The sequence below is a fragment of the Globicephala melas genome, chromosome 11 (genome assembly GCF_963455315.2).
Source record: "Globicephala melas chromosome 11, mGloMel1.2, whole genome shotgun sequence".
NCBI lineage: Eukaryota > Metazoa > Chordata > Mammalia > Artiodactyla > Delphinidae > Globicephala > Globicephala melas.
The window spans coordinates 36,302,390-36,321,484 of record NC_083324.2 but is presented as its reverse complement, the minus strand read 5'-3'; the positions used below and the strand labels follow the sequence as shown (position 1 = coordinate 36,321,484).

General features: G+C 57.9%; 2 protein-coding genes across 4 annotated transcripts in view; one reads left to right on the top strand and one right to left on the bottom strand.

The window, feature by feature from the left end:
* DNAH1 (dynein axonemal heavy chain 1) overlaps nt 1-8,328 on the top strand; it is a 71,874-nt gene extending 63,546 nt beyond the window's left edge. Inside the window, exons 62-77 of the mRNA XM_030867371.2 lie at nt 23-183; nt 1,015-1,240; nt 1,378-1,573; nt 1,882-2,033; nt 2,561-2,757; nt 3,005-3,149; nt 3,407-3,565; nt 3,649-3,780; nt 4,170-4,340; nt 4,430-4,609; nt 4,678-4,854; nt 5,482-5,652; nt 5,771-5,901; nt 6,250-6,601; nt 6,920-7,154; nt 7,715-8,328. Of these exons, the coding sequence (XP_030723231.1) occupies nt 23-183; nt 1,015-1,240; nt 1,378-1,573; nt 1,882-2,033; nt 2,561-2,757; nt 3,005-3,149; nt 3,407-3,565; nt 3,649-3,780; nt 4,170-4,340; nt 4,430-4,609; nt 4,678-4,854; nt 5,482-5,652; nt 5,771-5,901; nt 6,250-6,601; nt 6,920-7,154; nt 7,715-7,836 (2,907 nt within the window). The 3' untranslated portion in view covers nt 7,837-8,328. The remainder of the gene's footprint in view (nt 1-22; nt 184-1,014; nt 1,241-1,377; nt 1,574-1,881; nt 2,034-2,560; nt 2,758-3,004; nt 3,150-3,406; nt 3,566-3,648; nt 3,781-4,169; nt 4,341-4,429; nt 4,610-4,677; nt 4,855-5,481; nt 5,653-5,770; nt 5,902-6,249; nt 6,602-6,919; nt 7,155-7,714) is intronic.
* A 610-nt stretch (nt 8,329-8,938) lies between these two features.
* Nucleotides 8,939-17,134, bottom strand: BAP1 (BRCA1 associated deubiquitinase 1). Of its 3 annotated transcripts, none has more exons than XM_030867361.2 (17): nt 17,010-17,134; nt 16,882-16,911; nt 16,718-16,772; nt 15,594-15,726; nt 15,148-15,267; nt 14,615-14,676; nt 14,387-14,529; nt 14,041-14,119; nt 13,456-13,579; nt 12,997-13,144; nt 12,340-12,524; nt 11,763-11,896; nt 10,790-11,268; nt 10,515-10,675; nt 10,149-10,241; nt 9,943-10,015; nt 8,939-9,729 (listed from the first exon to the last, which is right to left on the bottom strand). In XM_030867361.2, exons 1-17 carry the CDS (start codon nt 17,044-17,046, stop codon nt 9,596-9,598), a joined length of 2,190 nt encoding a protein of 729 aa, XP_030723221.1. In that variant the 5' UTR covers nt 17,047-17,134; the 3' UTR covers nt 8,939-9,595. The 3 variants fall into 3 exon arrangements, with proteins under 3 accessions (XP_030723221.1, XP_060163411.1, XP_060163412.1); XM_060307428.1 differs by having other exon boundaries at nt 15,666-15,726; XM_060307429.1 differs by lacking the exon at nt 15,594-15,726 and having other exon boundaries at nt 17,010-17,073.
* Between the last annotated feature and the right edge of the window lie 1,961 nt (nt 17,135-19,095).

The following is a 19,095-nucleotide window of genomic DNA, read 5'->3' as shown; positions in this document are numbered from 1 at the left end:
TTGCCCATCCCACCTGCCACAGACATACAAGCAGCAGGGGAACAAGGTGCTGAAGCTGGGAGACACGGTGATCCCCTACCACGAGGACTTCAGGATGTACATCACCACCAAGCTGCCCAACCCACACTACACGCCCGAGATCTCCACCAAGCTCACCCTCATCAACTTCACCCTGTCTCCCAGGTAAGCCCTTGGTCCCTGGGACCCCCAGCATCAGCTCTGCCTCAGCCTGCCTGGCTGCCTCCTCCCACCCCCAGGCAGAGACTCAGTGGGTTTCCCCCTGAGGCCCCGCCAGCTTCCTCCCAGGCACTCTGCATTTCAGGTCTTTCTAGCCCCTCCACGAACTCCCTTTACTTGCCACTGTTTCCACCTGAGAAACCCCACCCTCAGATCATCCTGATCCCTGGTCAGGAACCCCTCCCCCAGCCTGCCTGGCCAGCACTAGCCCCACCTCATCCGGATACCCTTTCCCCACAGCCCTTGCTGAGCCCTTGTGTACTCACCCCTAGAGCTGTCCTGGAGCCCTGTGGGGGGCATACTCTGGCTCCCTGCACCCAAGCCATTTCCTGCCCTTGCTGCCCTAAGCCCAGGCACTATAGCTTTTGCTGACCACCCACAGAGAGTGCTAAGGCCTCCATGCCAGTGGCCACTATGAACCTCTCCACAGACAAGGGGGTGAAAACATCCTTAAGTCCTGCCCCTCCCCATCACCCCCAGCCCCCTCCTGCTGAGAGGGAGTTTTTCAGACCCCAGCAACTCACATGTTCAACTGCCTGGCCCCTGCTGGGATTCCAAGCTGCCACCTGAGGTCTCGCTGAGAACTGGTCACTTTGAAGCCAGGCTCTGCCTTAGCCCTGCAGCCTGAGACAGAGGCCAGGCCTCCCAGGCTGACACCAACAGGGATGCTAGGCTCTTTGGAGCCCCAGGAGCACAGGTACATAGGTCAGCAGGCTCAAGGCTGGCCCTCCAGGGCCCACCAGGTGTCACAGACATAATGTCCCCTACCCCTGGCAGTGGCCTAGAGGACCAGCTGCTGGGCCAGGTAGTGGCTGAGGAGCGGCCTGACCTTGAGGAAGCCAAGAACCAGCTGATTGTCAATAATGCCAAGATGCGCCAGGAGCTGAAGGACATTGAAGACCAGATCCTGTACCGGCTCAGCTCCTCTGAGGGCAACCCTGTGGATGACGTGGAGCTCATCAAGGTGCTGGAGGCTTCCAAGTTGAAGGCTGCTGAGATCCAGGTCAGCAACTGCCGGCCCACCCCTGCCTGCCTCTCCCCACCTGCCCCAGGCCTGCCCCCTATCGCCACCCACCTCTGCCTGGTGCCCTTTGACAACCTACCTGGGCCTGACCAGCACCCCCTGTACTGCACCCCCAGGCCAAGGTCAGGATTGCAGAGCAGACAGAGAAGGACATTGACCTCACGCGCATGGAGTACATTCCCGTGGCCGTCCGCACCCAGATCCTCTTCTTCTGCATGTCTGACTTGGCCAACGTGGACCCCATGTACCAGTACTCCCTCGAGTGGTTTCTCAACATCTTCCTCTCAGGCATCGCCAACTCAGAGAGGGCAGGTAGCCCTGGCACAGATGCACATGTTGACATAAACACCAGGCTCTACCCTGGCACAGGTGTGACACACCTGGATGCATTTCCACAGCGGGCACACACACGTAGACTCACACCCATGTCCACTCATACACATCCTCGTCAGGCTTACACTACATAAGAACACACGCCCCTCCTACCCTCCTCGGAGCAAATGCCCCAAGCGGGTGCCCAGACTGCCCCTTTGGCTACTGGGGAGATGGGCTGGGCTGGGCCCCAGGGATCTTGCTTCCCTCCCTTCTCCCTGCACTGCCATCACCCCTCTGCCCTGCAGACAACCTAAAGAAGCGCATCGCCAACATCAACCGCTACCTGACCTACAACCTCTACAGCAATGTCTGCCGCAGCCTCTTCGAGAAGCACAAGCTGATGTTCGCCTTCCTATTGTGTGCCCGCATCATGATGAACCAGGGCAAGATTGACCAGGTGCGTGATGGAGGGGCGGCCAGGTCCTTTCTTGAAAACAGCCAGGAGGCTCTGGGTTAACTATGGCCCAGCAGCTCCTGTGCACATGTCTTCTCAGAGCCTTGAGAGTGCTGGTGAGCACAGACAGTCCTGAGCCTCCCGGCTCATGGTCTCATGAGCCCCAGGTATTTCCTGGTGCGTTGGAAAGCACTGAAAGTCACAGCCACCACTGCTTGAGCCTTCACTGTGTGCCGGGTGCTGGGATCACAGCTACCCTCTGACCTACCCCCACAAAACCCCTGGGAAGCAGAGTTCTGATTCTTCCTACTTTCCAAGTGAGGAAACAGAGGCTCAGAGGTCAAATCCTTTGCCTAAGGTCACACAGCCAGGGAAAGGGAAAGAGGTGACACTAACCCAGACCTGTGCAACTGCCACCCCTAAGGGGAACTCCATTTCTCTGGCTGAGGATGGTAGGGGAGGCACCGCTAGGTGGGGCGCTGGAGACAGGCCTCAGGGCCTGGGCACTAGCCTCCCCTGTCCCTTGCCAGAGCGAGTGGCGCTACCTCCTGTCCGGGGGCTCTGTCCCTGTCATGAGTGAGAACCCTGCCCCGGACTGGCTGTCAGACCGGGCCTGGCGAGACATCCTGGCACTCTCCAACCTGCCGGCCTTCTCCTCCTTCGCCCTTGACTTCACGAAGCATCTGTCGGAATTCCAGGCCATCTTTGATAGCCCTGAGCCCCACCGGTGAGCTGGGACCCGGGGCACAGCAGGGTGGGCACATCCAGGGGCTGAGACCCAGGAACAGGCTTGCCCTGGAGCCTTCTCTGAGGGACCACACAGGGTTGCCCTGCAGCTGTGACTACATCTCTTCCATGCCCCCGGCCATGTACCCCTGGACACCCCATTCTCCCCTGCTGTCCAGCAAGCAGAGACCCTGTGGCCAGTGCCCTCCCACAGGTTGGCTCTCAGGGGGACGTGGGCACTGTTGCAGGGAGCCCTTGCCTGGCATCTGGGACCAGTACCTTGACCAGTTCCAGAAGCTGCTGGTCCTCCGCTGCCTACGTGGGGACAAGGTTACCAATGCCATGCAGGACTTCGTGGCCACCAACCTGGAGCCACGCTTCATTGAGCCCCAGGCAAGTGCTATCAGCCAGCACCTGGGCTAATCCCCACCCTGGGTCCCAGGATCCTAGCTGTACCTGGACAGACCACTTTGCAGCCTTGGTCAGGCCAGGACCCCTAACCACCCCAAAAAGCTCTGAGAGGTTCCAGGTCCCACCAGGAAGCCCCTCTGGGACTACTCTGGGGGCCCCAGGACCCCCCTACCTTGCCCTGGTCGCCTGCCCCTGAGGAGAAGCTCTAGGTGGCCCCAGCATCTCTCCCTGCCCTGCAGACAGCCAATCTGTCATTGGTGTTCAAAGACTCCAACTCCACCACGCCCCTCATCTTTGTGCTATCGCCTGGCACTGACCCGGCTGCCGACCTCTACAAGTTTGCCGAAGAAATGAAGTTCTCCAAGAAGCTCTCTGCCATCTCCCTGGGCCAGGGCCAGGTAAGGGCGAGGGGGTGGGGGAGAAGGGAGCTGGTGGGCTGGGCCAGCTGGTTCCCCACCACTCAGCACTCCTGTCCCCACAGGGCCCTCGGGCGGAAGCCATGATGCGCAGCTCCATAGAGAGGGGCAAGTGGGTCTTCTTTCAGAACTGCCACCTGGCACCGAGCTGGATGCCAGTCCTGGAGCGCCTCATTGAGCACATCAATCCCGACAAGGTACACCAAGGGAATACAGTACATCCATCCAGGACTGATAAGGCTAAATGAGATCGTCCCACAGAGCACTCAGCCCAGCCACCAGCACACAGTGGGCGCTCAGGAAGTGACATATGTAACACGTATCAACTAGATTAATCTTCCCAGTGGCCCCCTCAAGTAACTGCTACCAGTGACTCGCCCAAGGCCACCCAGCACAGACGGGTGACCCTGGAACTTGCCGAAGCCCATGTTCTTTACCAGTGGTCCCTGCAGCCTGGTCTGGCCCAGCCCAACCCAGGGGTGGAGTCAGGCTGAGGGTGGCTCAAGGTCCTTGGGTAGGAAGGAGCCTGGTGTTGGGGCAGCCACCAGGTACGGGTCTCAATGCTCACGTGGAGCGTGGCCACCAGGTGCACCGGGACTTCCGCCTGTGGCTCACCAGCCTGCCCAGCAACAAGTTCCCAGTGTCCATCCTACAGAATGGCTCCAAGGTGACCATTGAGCCGCCACGCGGGGTCAAGGCCAACCTGCTCAAGTCTTACAGCAGCCTCAGCGATGACTTCCTCAACTCCTGTCACAAGGTGAGACACACTTGGCACATGCACCCCCAACCTGCCCCATCTCCATCACCACCCTTCACACCCCTCCGCCCCGCCCCCACCTCTGGCAGGTGATGGAGTTCAAGTCCTTGCTGCTGTCTCTGTGTTTGTTCCATGGGAATGCCCTGGAGCGTCGTAAGTTTGGGCCCCTGGGCTTCAACATACCCTACGAGTTCACGGACGGGGACCTACGCATCTGCATCAGCCAGCTCAAGATGTTCCTGGACGAGTATGACCACATCCCCTACAAGGTGGGCTGGGGATGGGCTGAGGGCGGGGAGCTGGGCGCCTGTGGGGGCCTGACCTACCCACCCCGTAGGTCCTCAAGTACACGGCAGGGGAGATCAACTACGGGGGCCGCGTCACTGACGACTGGGACCGCCGCTGCATCATGAACATCCTGGAGGACTTCTACAGCCCCGCCGTGCTCTTCCCCGAGCACAGCTACAGTGCCTCGGGCGTCTACCACCAGATCCAACCCACCTACGACCTCAACGTGAGCACACACCGGGGCTATGCTTTAGGCAGCCTGCCAGGCTGGGGTCCTGGGGTGCCGTGAACACCTGGGTGCTGGAAGACTTGGCCCCAACCGGCCAGTAGTTCCTTTTCATTGATTGATCCATCCCACAAAGATAGCCCTGGAGCTCAGGTTCTGTGGGCAGAGGCCAACTCCCGCCTCTCAGCCCCTGCCCGAGAGGACTTTGTGAGGCTGGGAGGGGCCGGGCGGCTCCTCTGAGGCTGCCAGGTGAGGCGGTGAGGTGGGAAGCAGCCCAGACCACAGTCAGAGAGGGCTCCCTGAGGAAATGATGCTTCAGCTAAGATGTGTGAGGAGCAGGCAGGTGCTGGGTGGAGCACCCCAGAGTGTGGGTCAACAGTGTAAAGGGCCTTTGGCAGGAGGGGCTGTGACAGGTTTGAGCAGCTGAATGAAGAAGCAGGGAGCTAGGCAGCAGGGAGAAGTGGGCTAGGAGGGAGCAGAGGCCATGGAGTCCTGAGGGTAAGAGGGACATGCGTAAAGCTTGCGACCAGGGGTGAGGAGTAGTGGATGTGCTCCGTTGGAGGGCTGTCCCGCAGGCTGGAGGTAGAGCAGGGCAGGGGCTTCAGTCGCAGCGCTCCTACCCTCCAGGGCTACCTCTCCTACATCAAGAGCCTTCCACTCAACGACATGCCTGAGATCTTTGGCCTGCATGACAATGCCAATATCACCTGTGCCCAGAATGAGACCTACACCCTGCTTGGCACCATTGTCCAGCTGCAACCCAAATCATCCTCTGCAGGCGGCCAGCACCGGGAGGAGGTTAGTGGCAGCAGGGGAAAGGGCCCAGTGGTTGAGCAGGACCAGTCTCCTATCCACCATCATGCCTGTTCCCCTGTGGGAAGGAACTCTGTGCATATAGAATTCTTTGCGCCCACAGATAGTGGAGGATGTGGCCCAGAACATTCTGCTCAAGGTGCCTGAGCCCATCAGCTTGCAGCGGGTGATGACCAAGTACCCTGTGCTGTATGAGGAGTCAATGAACACGGTGCTAGTACAGGAGGTCACTCGGTAATCCCCTGCCACCCCCAGCCCTGAGTCAGCAGGCCACTGGGCTGTAGAGTAATGACAGTAAAAGCTACACCAAGTGCTATAAACCCATTCTCTAACTCAGCCATATTTTTATTCCATTTTACAGATGAGTAAACCAAGGCCCAAAAAGGTTACATGACTTGTCTAAGGTCATACATTTACTAACAGCCAGAGCTGGAACTGGTACTCAGGCCACTCGACCCCACTCTATGCTCTTAGCCCCTATGTTCTGCCATTGGTTTTTTGTCTACTGCCTACAACTGGGGAGTGCGGATATGGCCACACGGCCCCAGACCACTGCCTTCCTCCTTGCCACTGTCTCCATAGGTACAACCGGCTGCTGCAAGTGATCACACAGACGCTGAGAGACCTGCTCACAGCACTCAAAGGGCTGGTGGTGATGTCCTTGCAGCTGGAGCTGATGGCTGCCAGCCTATACAACAACACTGTGCCCGAGCTCTGGAATGCCAAGGCCTACCCATCACTCAAGCCACTGTCCTTATGGGTCATGGACCTGCTGCAGCGCCTGGACTTCCTGCAGACCTGGATCTCCAAGGGCATCCCAGCCGTCTTCTGGATCAGCGGCTTCTTCTTCCCCCAGGCTTTCCTGACAGGCACCCTGCAAAACTATGCCCGCAAGTCTATCATCTCCATCGACACCATCTCCTTCGATTTCAAGGTCTGGACTCAGCCAGGGCCAGGTCAGGTGACAGGCTGGGGTGTGGCCCAGGTAGGAGGAGCACGGAGGCCACAGCTGGCTGGCGGAATCAGGGGAGCCCCTGAGAGGGGGTTGGGGGACAGGGAGAGCCAGAAGAGACCATAAGCCCCAGGGAAATCCCTAGGGGCAGAGCACAGACTGTAGGCTACCAGCTGAAACAGCAGGTGAAGGGGGGAGGCAGGCAGAGCCCTCAGGAGGGAGCTTGTGCCTCCTGACCCAAATCCTAACCGAGATTCTGGGTGTTTATATGTGAGGGGGCATCTGTGTGCCCGACCACAGGTGATGCGCCAGTCGGTATCAGAGCTCAAGACAAGACCCAAAGAGGGGTGCTTCATCCATGGACTGTTCCTGGAAGGTGCCCGATGGGACCCTCTGGCCTTCCAGCTGGCTGAGTCTCGGCCCAAGGAGCTATACACAGAGATGGCCGTTATCTGGCTCCTGCCAACGCCCAACCGCAAGGTCCAGAACCAGGACTTCTACCTGTGCCCCATCTACAAGACACTGACCCGTGCTGGTATGGGGCCCAGGGCGGGGAGCCTACACCACAGGTGGGGGCCCAGGGTTGGGCCAGTTAGGCTGACCCAGGTTAGCTGAACAGGATGGCTGACAGAGGTCAGTCAGCACTCACTCCTGAGACTGACTGGGCCAGGACAGAGCTGGGCCAGTAGTAGGCAAGGTGATGCCCAGGGGCTGGGCCCAGTCTGTGGGGAGTGGCCCCTGAGCTCACCATCCTCTTGCTTCCCTTAGCAGACCCACCTTGGGTCCTGGGAGGCCCAGCCTGCCAATGGAGGTTCAGAGGGGGTAACTGAGGCCTGGAGAGGTGGGGTGGGCCTGGGCTGGGTCCACAGGGAATGAGCAGGGGCGTCAACTCTCCCATTCCCATCCTCAATTGTCAGTGCAGTAACTTAGGGCAGGCCTGAGCCTTGGCCACACTCCCCAGACAGGCTTCCTCTTGGCTCAGGTCCCCTTCCTTGTCCCAAGCTCAGTTTGCCAAGTCCACTGCCTTTCTTTATACCCTGTTCCTGCCCTAGCTGAAGCAGACAACTTAACCTTCCCCCTTCTTGCCTGCTCTAGGAACACTATCAACCACAGGCCACTCCACAAACTACGTCATTGCTGTGGAGATCCCCACCGACCAGCCCCAGCGACACTGGGTAAAGCGTGGTGTGGCCCTCATCTGTGCCCTGGACTACTAGACCCAGACAGAAGGGCTGGGGCCATTAAAGCTGCATTTCCTAAACAGTCCAGCTGAGCCTTAGCTGCTTACACCAGGCCCCCTCTGTAGAACCCACTGCCAGGGAAACGGTGCGGGTGAGAGGCTACAGGGGCCTCAAGAGAAAATGTGGTTAGCAGGGGGAAGAGTGGCACAGTTGGCAGCTTTTACCTGCAACAAGGGAAGAGAGGTGAGCCTTGCAAGGTCCCAGGGCCCCTCCAGGGACTACACACCAGGCAGGACTAGAGACAGAGGTGCCACCTCCACTGAGTCCCAACACCTCTCCAGGTTGCAAAGCTGTCAGATCTGGTGAAAGCCATGGCCCTCTCCTCCCACACTACACCATGCACACAACTCCTCAGGTTCCACAGCCCACCCGAAGCCCCTCCTCAGTTCAGACCCTAAGTCCCAGGCCTAGGGTCCCAAGAACCTCTGCCCCAGAAGGCTGAATGCCCGAGAATGCACTCCCCTTACCTCTTTGGTCACACACAGGGCGCTGGGCCCAGGTCTGGTTAGGTCCTCACTCCCACCACAGCCCTGGCCTACAAACCTCAGGCCAGCAAGTACAGGAGGGCTGATTTTTTAGGAGAGTTTTATTCATTCATTAGTCCAATATTTACAGGGGCCAGAGGGGTCGGGCTATGCTTAGCGCAGAGGCAGCTGGCCCCCACCCTGGTCACTATGTACACATAAGGGGCCCGCCTGGATCACCTTCAAAGCCACCTAGAAGAGGCCATGGGGCTGTTTGGGGCCTGAGCTCCAGAGGCAGTGCTGGGCCCATCAGCCATTGGCATCAGGCCCCTCTGGGAACATGGGGCTCCAACTGGTTGTCTTGGTCCTATTGTCCCCCACCCTGAGTGCCTTGCAGAAGCTGAGAATGCTGGCATGGCAGGGAGAGCTGAGTGGTGCCAGCTTCCTGCAAGCAGCCCTGTCTCTGCTGTCTCTAAGAAGAGGGAGACGTGGTAATACTGAGGGGCGGGCAGAGGCTCCTCTGAGCCCAGGAGCCCAAAGCAGGCCCCTTGCCAGGGCCACAACACTGAAGACAAAGAGCCCAGGGCCTTGCCACAGAGAGCAGTCTTACCAAGCCTGGCCAAAGCCAGGCCACCAAACAGCTCAAACACTCCTCTCTGCTCAGGCCATGGGACCCAAGCAGGCTGCTCACCCTGCCCCCGCTGGAATACCCCACTCCCAGTCTAGCCCAGCAGCCAGGTCCCTGAGTTTGGAGCTCTCCCAGGAGGAACGGAGAGCAGACCTGGCTTTCTCGCAACAGGGACAACTGGGGCCAGAGCAGCAGGGCCCCCAGCTGTGACCCTGCAGGAGTGACCCCGGCCCTCCAGGATGACAGCTGTTAGGAGAGAACTCAGAGTCAGGAAGCTGACTATGTCAACACAGTGGTGGCAAGATGGGTTAGAGCCCAGAAAAATAGACGTCTCTGTAGGTAAAATATATATTCTGCTGCCCAGGCAGAAAGGCCAGGTCCTGCCACTCCACAGCCGGCTGTGGAGGAAGCTGCAGCACCTCCCTGTGCCCCAGCTCCTGCTTCCAGAGCATGACGGGGCAGCCCTGCCCTGGCAGGCACTGGGGTACCGTGCAGAGAATCCTGGCCTGGCTCCTATTCCCAGGGTCTGGGCTCTCTGACTGGAACTATTCGGTAATACTGGGAAGAGGGAGAGTGGGGCAGGGGAGGGCCCTGGTGAGGGCCATGTGGCAAGAGTGAGCGGCAGGGTCAGGGCCAGCAGTCCTCACTGGCGCTTGGCCTTGTAGGGGCGTGAGCGTTTCCGCCGGTCAGGCTTCCGCTGCTTGTGGAGTCGGCCAATGCTGACCCCCTGGCGCCGCCGCACCGAGATGTTCTGCTCCACCAGGTTGGCCAGCATGCCTGTGGAGAGGCGCAGGCCCTTGAGCGGGTGGCTGGATGCCCAGCAGCCACTCGCTCAACGGGCCACAGCCTCCGGTCAGAAGCTGAGGGTCTCTCGGCCCTCCCTGAGACTACAGTCTGCTCAAGCCCCAGCAGAGGCCTGAAGGAGGGGGCCTGAGGGCCAGGGCTCTGAGCAGGGCATGCCAGGTAAGGTGCAGCAGCGAGACCCCTCACCTTCCTGAGCCAGCATGGAGATGAAGGTGCAGATGAACTCATCGTAGTTGTGTGTTCTTCTCTGGTCGTCGATCTGTGGGAGAGAAGAGTGAGGACATGAGGACGCTGCAGCCATCTCCCCAGAGCAGCCACCAGCTGACCCCAGCAGGTCGCACCTCTGGGAAGACAGGTGGGCAGAGGACCAGGCAGCTGGAGAGAGGGCCCACCTTGAACTTCTTCCTCTTCTCCACCTCTTCCTTGAGGCAGGCCTCGTAGTTTGCAATCTCAGCCTCCACACACTTCAGCAGTGCCAGCAGCTCCTGCCAAAACCCAACAATTGCACCCGTGGTGCAGGGGCTGGCCAGCACCAAAGCCCCACTACCAGCAGGCAGCTAGAGGCAAGGACGAGCAGCCAGAGTCCCGGGAGCCTACTGAGGCCCCAGCCACCACCCAACCCAGACAGGCTTCCTGGCACCTGGCTTCAGCCACCACCCTTCACACCAAAATACCAACTAGGAACCCAGCACCTGGGCAGCAGTGCCCTAGGCCCTTCCCTTGTCAGTATTAGAAGAGAAAGCTGCAGAGGGGCTCACCTTGGGTGAGTACTTCTCCCCGCTCAAGGGCTCACTAGGCCTGACCAGCCCAGGCTTCTCTCTGCTATCCACAGCCTCCACCACCTCTTTCTCCTCTGGGCTACCAGACCCCTGGCTGCCTTGGCTCGGTCTGATGGAAGGTGAGGAACCCTTCCCACTCTCTGGGAAGAGAAGGCACGAGAAGACCCATCAGAGTGCAGGACACGTGGTGGTCACTTGGCCACCTCCCTCCTCAGTACGCCACTGGGAGGCCAGTGAGCCAGCCCAAGGCCCACCTGTCAGTGCCAGAGGACTCAGCACACCGTCCTCAGCCAGGTGCAGCAGGCCCGTGCTGATGACAGGACCCAGGTCGCGTACAGCACGATTGTAGCGTATGCAGTCAACACGCAGCAGGCTGTCGTCCTCTCCAAAAAGCACCTTGGAGATGTGGGAGGTGACGGGGCTAGAGGGCCGCGTGGGGTTGGCCGAGCGGATAGGCGAGCGTAGTGGCGAATTGAAAGCGCTGCCGATCTCAGAGGCTGTGTCAGTGCTCTCATTGCTGGGGGTGGGCGAGGGCTGTGAGTGCGTGGGCACTGCCACAGCTGGACTCCCGGCCCCGCTGCTCGTCTTGATGGACAGAGGAATTGAGAGGTCTTTCTGGGACTCTTTGAGCTTCTCGGCCAAGACGTTGATGGTGTTGGGCTGCAGCACCGACAGCTGCCCATCCCCAGAGCCACTCAATGGCCCTGGTTTCCCCGGCCCCTTTCGCTTATACCTGTGGGGCCCAAAGAAAGGTAAGCCAAGGGAATGGGCCAGGTGACCACGTTCAGCAACGCCCAGAATGACCTGAACACATCTTGGCCTCCAGGGACTGACCCTGAAGCTCCAGCAGCCTGACCTGGCCATGCCAAGGCTGGCACACTGAGCTTCGACAGCTGCAGCCAGGTGTCCTCAAAGGATACCTCCTCTATTCCAGCTGTCTCACTTCTGGCCTTTTGCCAATGCCAGTTCTTCCAGCAAAGATATCCCCCACCCCATCTCCCAAGGCCTAGACAAAAGGCCTTGATGTCTGGTTAAATGTGCACGGCCCTCGCCCAAGCCCTCCAAAAATTTCTTGGGACCTGGAGTCGGCCCCTTCACGTCAGCCTCCCCGGGGCCCTGCACTCAGCAGGCATTCAGCATTATCTGCTGAAGGGCATTTTCTGGGCTGGAAGATTCAAGATAGGATCTGCAGCACTCAGCCTCCAGCCTTACAGAGCTGGGGCTAACCTGATGGCGGAGTTGGTGTTCTGCACGTCATCCTCCTCGTCATCCTCGTAGTCGTCCTCGTCATCTGAGTACTGCTGGGGTGGGCGGACTGGAACTCGGCTGCGGCCCACACCTGCTGCCAGGTCTTCCTCCTCCTGGGGCAGAGACCCAGGGCGGCCATGAGCCAGGCTGGACACAGCAGCCACAGCCAGGAAGCCAACATGGCTCTCCGGGTTCAGTCCACTGATTCCCTCCAGGTGCTCCAGAGCCCACCCACACTACCTGCCTACATAGGGCTTCTAAGAGAAACAGAGTGCCCTGAAACACCTGCATTTATTTTGCCAGTAGAACCCAACCCACAGAGCTGAATCCAACCCCATGCCCTAAACATTTAGCCCCACAGCCATGAGACTGAGTTTAAAGTCAGAGGAGCTCTCTCTGCCTCCCTCAACCCCTGCCATCATAGGGGCTTCTGAGAATCAGACAGAGGAACGTGGTTACCTAGGCCCCGACAGAAGGCAAACACCAATGAATCACCTGAGGAAAGTGCCTGTTGCAACCTCTCAAAAGAATCCTGGAGGGAATCCTCCCAGCTTACCTGCATGGGGGACTTGGCATAGTTGTGATTGTCCAGAAAGGCTGGCAGCCGCTGGACGATAGGAGTGGGGTTTGGGGGAACCCCATTGATGCTGCTCCCTGGAGGCTTCACCACCAGCTTGGGTTTGCTGGGAGGGCTGTGGGTCGGGGCTTGTGGGCACGAACCAGCCACCTCCTCCACACCATCTGAGAGGGCAAGGGGCATGGGCAGGACTTTCAGCCAGACCCTCAAGAAAAGCTGTCCTCAGCCCACTGTCTCCCCAGTCCTGGGGCACAGTACTGCTCCCCTTCCCTTCTCAGAGAAGAACAGCAGAGACAGCTGATGGGTGGAGTCAGCAAGCTCTAAGTCATGAGGCCACAGTGAGAAAGGAAAAGGATGAGATGAAAAAAAGGAGGCAGAAAGAAAAAAACTTCTAGAGAGGCTAGAAAGGGAATATACATTAAGGAGAAGGCTTTGGGGACTGTGGTAATGGCAGCCCTTTCCAGGTGCCTTTGTTTAGGGAGGGACTGCTCTTCCTCCATGTTCCGAGGGGAGAGGGCTGTAGGTACCAGGCTTCAGACCTCCTGCAGGAGCTTCTGAACCACTGCCCAAGTGCCTCCACAGAAAAAGACTTGCTCTGCTTGGGGTGGCTCTGAGGCCCATGAGAGGCTCCAATACCTGTGTGGGTGCCCTCAGAGGCCGCTGGGGCCCTGCTTGTTTCCAGGGCCAGAGGGGACTTGCTGCTGACTGCTTTGGTCTCTTCAGGCAACTGTGACTCTTGAGACTTGTGGGTCTGAATCAGCTCTGGCTGCGTTACCCTAATCAGCTGAAATCAAAATCCAAGGTGCGGAGGAGTGAAGGCAGACCCTAGCTTCTACCTTGGACAGCTAAGGGTCTTGGCTCTACTCACTCACTTAAAGGGAAATAACAACAGTCAAACCTCCTTTCAGAGGCTATTCTCCCCCTCCCCATGCCAAGTCCCATCACCTTTCCCACAAAGGGAGCAAAGGAAAGGAGTGGTTAATTGAAGCCCAGATCCACAATACAGAGTAATGTAGGAATCAGACACCGATGACCCAGTGGAGGGAAGGAGTGGGTGGCTGGGCTAGGCAGGGCCTGGGCAGGAGGGGTACCCACCTGCTGCAGGGCCTCCAGTACTGTCTGACGGTTCACCTTCAGAACGTGCAGCCTGGCCTCATACTTGATCCTGCGGTCGGGCACCACCGCCATCAGGTTGAAGCGGATGTCATGGTAGGGCTCCCTGCAGTCACAGCCGTGGCCGTGAGAGCAGCTCTCACCCTGGCCCCGCCATCAGGTTGAGGCAGATCTCCTGGCAGGGCTCCCTGAAGTCACACCTGCAGCCACAGGTACAGGCCCCACCCCAACAGGCGGGCAGTAGCTGGCCATGCACACCAGGCACCTGAGCTGGTGCCTTCCAACAAGCTGCCTGAGGGGCCTGTCAGGAAGTGAGCCAGCACACGTGGGCCACCCGGGGCTCCACCAGGGCCTGCCCCTCCCCAGGCTATCCTGAAGCAGGCCACACGCAGCCTGAGTGGGAAATAGGGCAAAGAGTTGGGAGCACAAGATCTAATCCTGATCTTGCCAGATTCATCACGTGGCCTTGCACAAGCCATCTGGCCTCTCTCTGCCTTGGTTCCCTCTTCTGTGTCCCTCCCAATGGGGGCACAGCTCCAGAAGGTAGGGCAGGCTCAGGGCCCTTACCCTGCAGTGGCGAGGCCGATACGCTCCATGATGACCCTCCGGGCCTTGTCTGTCCACTCCTCATCCTCCCCCCAAGGCCCTGGGGAAACCAAGACAAGGAGTCAGTAGGTAGGAAGCCCGGAGCTCGGGCAGGCCAGGAGTTGGAAGGATGATGGAGAGAAGGTGACCCAGAGAATCAGGGGCTAGTTGGACAATGCAGTACAGGGTGCCATCCTGCCAGAACCACGTCTTCAAGACACCCCCGCCACGCCCCACCACTGGGTCCCAAGTGCTTGAGGACCTTGAGCCCCACTTCCTTAGGAGGTAAGCAGAGAAATCCAATGGGCCCCCAGCTCAGAGTGCCTACCATGGTCAATGGGGTAAACCTTCAGCCCATCCAGCTCAAAAAGCCGGCCTGTGATAGGCACATAGCTGACAAAGTGGAATGCCTCCATGGTCCGCACAGCACTAAGGCCATTCTGCTTCTCGGGGAGATGGCGTGGCTCAGGCCTGGGGAAGGACACAGTCAGTGCCCAGAATGGTACAACCCCCTTCCTTTCCCCCACCCCCATCAGTTCCCACAGCACCCACACACCTGGCATGGCTATTATGTGCCTTGGCCAACTCTGGAGCATTGCCAATCGCATATCCTTTGCTCTAGAGGGAAGAAAATAAGGCCACATCAGAGCAACTTCTCAGGCAGGCCTCGGGTGGGAAACAGAGCTCAGGAGAGCAGGCCTGGGGGCATTCCAGGAACTTGAAGAAGCACAGGTGGCCTCTCCTGAAGGCCTAGTGGGGGCAGAAAAGAGCTCTGGAGCCCCCAAAAGATGGGCTGTACTGGCCTTGCACAGTAATCAGTGGACACTGGAGAACAACATTGCCTGATAAAGTCCTAATAAGGTGTCACTTAAGGAACGTTCCTCTCTTCCCTAGGTCTATCTCCTTTTCTGACAATTGGGCCTTAAAAAAAAGTTGACTTACACAATTAATTTACAGGTCAAATATAATGTAAATATCATTTGAAAAAGCCTCATAGTGCCAAATGCCGTGTAGTGGCATTATCAGTGGTAGATCTGGTGGTCACATCTGCCTAGTCAGCTGAGTCAGGATTAAGGCACTGTGGCCTACCTCAGGGCTGAAGCCTTTGGTGAAGTCCTTCATGCGACTCAGGGTGGGCCCCAGGTCCACATTGCTGCAGTTCAGGAGCACGCTCAGCAGGGCATGAGTGGCACAAGAGTTGGGGATCAGCTGTGAAACAAAGAACAGTCACCCATCCACAGCATCCCTCACCCCAAGCCCATACTCATCAGGAATGGGGACTCAGAGAGGGACAGTCATGTCTGGACAATCCTCATCAACTCCCCTCATCTTTACCCAACATTTGTTCACTCAACTAAGTACCCATCAGGAGTCTGGGGACATGGAGAATGGACTCAGACATCACCCTGCTCTAAAGAGACTCCCTTTTTTAGTGAATAAGAGCTCAGTTCCTTCTGCCTTTCCCCACTTCCACTTTCCAAGCGAAGAAAACGGCAGCATCCCACCCTCCAGAAAGAACACAGAGCCCAGCAGACCTGGTGGGCAAAGAACATGTTATTCACAATATCATCATCAATCACAGATGTATCATCCACCAAGGTAGAGACCTTGCGACGGGATCGGCGCTCTTCGATCCATTTGAACAGGAAGATGAATCCATACACGGGGCTGGGGAAAGTAAGGGACAGAGCTAGACCAGTCAAGTGGGGGTAGGCAATCTGCATTCCTTTTCCTCTCCCCTATTCCTTTGCACTGTGTTACCACTCAGGTGCCCTTCCTGTGATCCCACCTCTCCCTTGGCTTCTTCCCAACGCTGCCCAAAGTGGCCCTGCGCCCTCGCACCCCAGAAGCCCACTGCAGGCAGAGTCAAGCATCAGCCTCTGGCTGTGATGCTCCAGGAGTCACCCAGTATCCTTATGAAGTCTATGGTTCTGGGATAAGAAAAGCTGGAACGATGGCTCAGGACCGGGTAGGAACAGAAGGTAAGGCGAGAACAATAAATGTGATGAGGAATTTAAACACTAATTCTCACTTGTGAAGCCCAGGGCCTGGGCCCCAGTGCAATCAGGGAAGTTAATGAACACCCATATCAGTCTGTTCTTTCCTGAAGGGAAAGAAGCAGACTTCTCCGTTTAGTCACTGTAGCAGTTCCTCCACACCTCTATTCTGTAGGACCACCAAGACAAGACCCTGACCTTGGTCACCCAGGAGAGTCCTTGTCAGATGCCACAAACCAACCAATCAATATGAGACCCCTGTATGGGGATTAAAACCACTGGCACATGGGCACAGTAAAGCAGTCATTAATAAATTACAGCTGCACAAAAGGCACAGTGTGACCCGAGTCAAGAGCAGGGGGTTTCTGGCTGGAAGGCCCCAGAAAGCAGATGAATTTAATCCAAGAGATGGTTAGAATTTGTATTGAGGGGAAGAGGCTACCACATAAAGGGAAGTGTTGAGGGAAAACTGGGAGAAACAAAAGCACAGCACCAGCTTCATCAGGAAGGCACCCAAAGAGGAGGGATGCTTCCTTATACGAGATTTTACAATTTGGAGCCTCTGATACTTCCTCCCTTGAGGAGCACTCTCTCCCGGGTCCCTCCCTAGCCCTCGGGGTGTAAGGGGCGACCGAAGCCACGCCGCGTGCCAAGCCACTCACCCCTGGCATTTGCTCTGAAGGTCATAGATCTCCTCCACCTGCACCCCTTTGACACCTGCGATCAGGTAAGGAAAGAAGTCGGGAAGGGTAGCCTCTGGCTGTGGAGCGAGGGCCCAGGAGTGGGCCCCCACAGCCTGGTTCCGGCGCGTAGGAGAGGCTCTTACCGAAATCTTCCACCAGGAGGGTGAAGAGGCCTGGGTGGGGCGACAAGAGGAGCGGGTAGTGGTCAGAAAGGCGCGTCTCGGACCCACCCGGCCTCCCCAGCTCCGGGCCTGCCCGGTCCCCTCCTCACCAGGGTCGCTCTCCAGCTCCAGCCAGCCCTTATTCATCTTCCCGCGGGGCAGCCCCTCAGCGCCATGTCCAGGCCCTCCCGACCCACCGCCGCCCCCCGCCGGGAGCCCCCGCCGCCCCCGGGGCCCCTAGCCCCACACACAGACAACGGGCCCCGTCGCGTCACCCGCCCGCGCCGGCGGCACTACGTCACCTCTGCGCGACGATCGCCGCCCCGCCTCTGGCCTCGTCTTCTGCAGTTTCGACTCCAGACGCCGGCGAACTCGCGCGGGAGTGCAGGGCGAGAGGTCGGGGCGGAGCTAGAGCGCCGGTGGCGCGAGAAGGGGCGGGGCAGGCGCGCGGCCGTTAGCGCGCTACCGTTAGCGGTCCCACTCTACGCAACTGTCAGCGTCGCTGTGCTCCCCGCGGCTGCAGGCTCTGTGGGTCGCAGTCCGCGTGACCCAGTGTCCGTTTGCGTTGTCACTCCCTTCGCCGGCGCAGTCACCGCGCGGGGCGGCGGCCCGTGAGGTAGCTACCACGGCTTGCGGCAACGAATAAAGCTCCGGGACAGCGGCGCCCTGGGCGATAGCTGGGCGGGCGGCCCTGGCCGGGAGCGGCCGCCCGTGCGCTACCGTGAGGAGTGAGCGGCCGAGGCGACCTCCGGCCCGGCCTCGCACCAGCAGCCCGGCAGGCGCGACATGAGCCTGGTCTGGCATCTGCGGGATGCTCCTTGAGCCCCTTCTTCGGCTGTTACCTCTGGGGGATGGTTGTGGCCACACCGACTCGTATTTTCCAAATAAATCATTGTTTATTCTTGCGGTGGCGGGGCCGAACACGCTTATTTATTTTTAACTTTCTCAACAAGTTTTACCCAGCACTTACCCAGTGAAACAACTCGGTAATCGTTTCAAGGGAGCATCCGCTCGGTTAGGAAATCTCAGACTGAGCAGCTTGTGGAAGCCAGCATTTGCAACGTCCTCCTCGCATGCTTTGAAGATCCTTGCGTCTTCCTGTAACTACCACTGTGTGTAGGATCCCGCTCAAGGAACGTCTTGGTCCAGCGATTCAAAGAACTGACGTTTCAAGGTTTTATTTCTATTGCTAGATCTGGATTTCCCCAATGACTCGGAACTGTTCAGTAGCCAGCTAAAGTGGATCCCCTAGTGCACGCCCTTCTCTCTCCTCTTCCAGCCTGTCCAAGTGCTTTTGTTGAGTAAAAAGCCATCAAGTGTCATTACCAATGCAAGTGCAACTCATGGGTTAGAAGAGGAGATGGAGCCTTAGTCTGCAGAACAGCTAGTTGCCAGAGTAGTTACGTTCATGCAGAATAGTTGACAGTCCCTAAAGATGTTCATGCTCTCCAGCTGTGGCCTGAGGACATGGGTACTGGAGTGTGTGTCCCTGGACTGACTTAATTCACTCAATTCTCCTAAGAAATGCTATCCTTCTCCTCTCCCCTGACTTGACACAGTCCTTCTTTCAGAGGAGTGCTTTTTATTTCTTTTGTCCCCCTTCCCATTCAGGGATTTCCCCCTTAACCAATGAAAACTGAATTTATAGCCAGCTGACATTGGTCGGGGGAGGAGTGGCAGGGTGTCTTTTCCACTTCTGGGCCTTTTAACCTTGGTTCACATCTAGAGGAAGGCTGAGAACAGGCGAGACCTCAGTGATCATCTGAGCCTGGTGAAAAGAAACAATAGGAGCCAAGGGGTGATTTGTCAGGGTTATATCTTGGCTCTCACTAGAGGGAGTTCTCGCTTTAGGCAGCCAGAATCTCACAGGCTCCTTTTCCTAGGAAAGAGCTACCTAATCTAGCTTTTCCTGGGTGGAATTAAGGAACTTAAACTTGGGGGCAGAAGGAGGCATTTTTCCTGAGTGCTACCTCATACATTTAGTAGGCACAAAGAGAACAAAGAACAAGTTAGCCAGTTCAAGCAATAGTTCCAAGTTCTCATACCGCTGTGGTGTATCAGTAACTGTGATCTTGAGCAAATGCCTCTGTGTGACCTCTCTGTGCCTCAGTCTCATCTTGAAAATAGGGATAAAATGGTACCTATTGCCAGGGGGGTTTTCGAGTTGAATGTAAAATGCCCAGAACAGTTCTGGGC

Coding starts and splice junctions, on each gene's coding strand:
- BAP1 (XM_030867361.2), bottom strand. CDS start 17,046: ATGAATAAGGGCTGGCTGGAGCTGGAGAGCGACCCTG. Junction 14,530..14,614: donor GCACATAATAGCCATGCCAG/GTGTGTGGGTGC, acceptor GTCCTTCCCCAG/GCCTGAGCCACGCCATCTCC. Junction 11,269..11,762: donor AACACCAACTCCGCCATCAG/GTTAGCCCCAGC, acceptor TGGGCCCCACAG/GTATAAGCGAAAGGGGCCGG.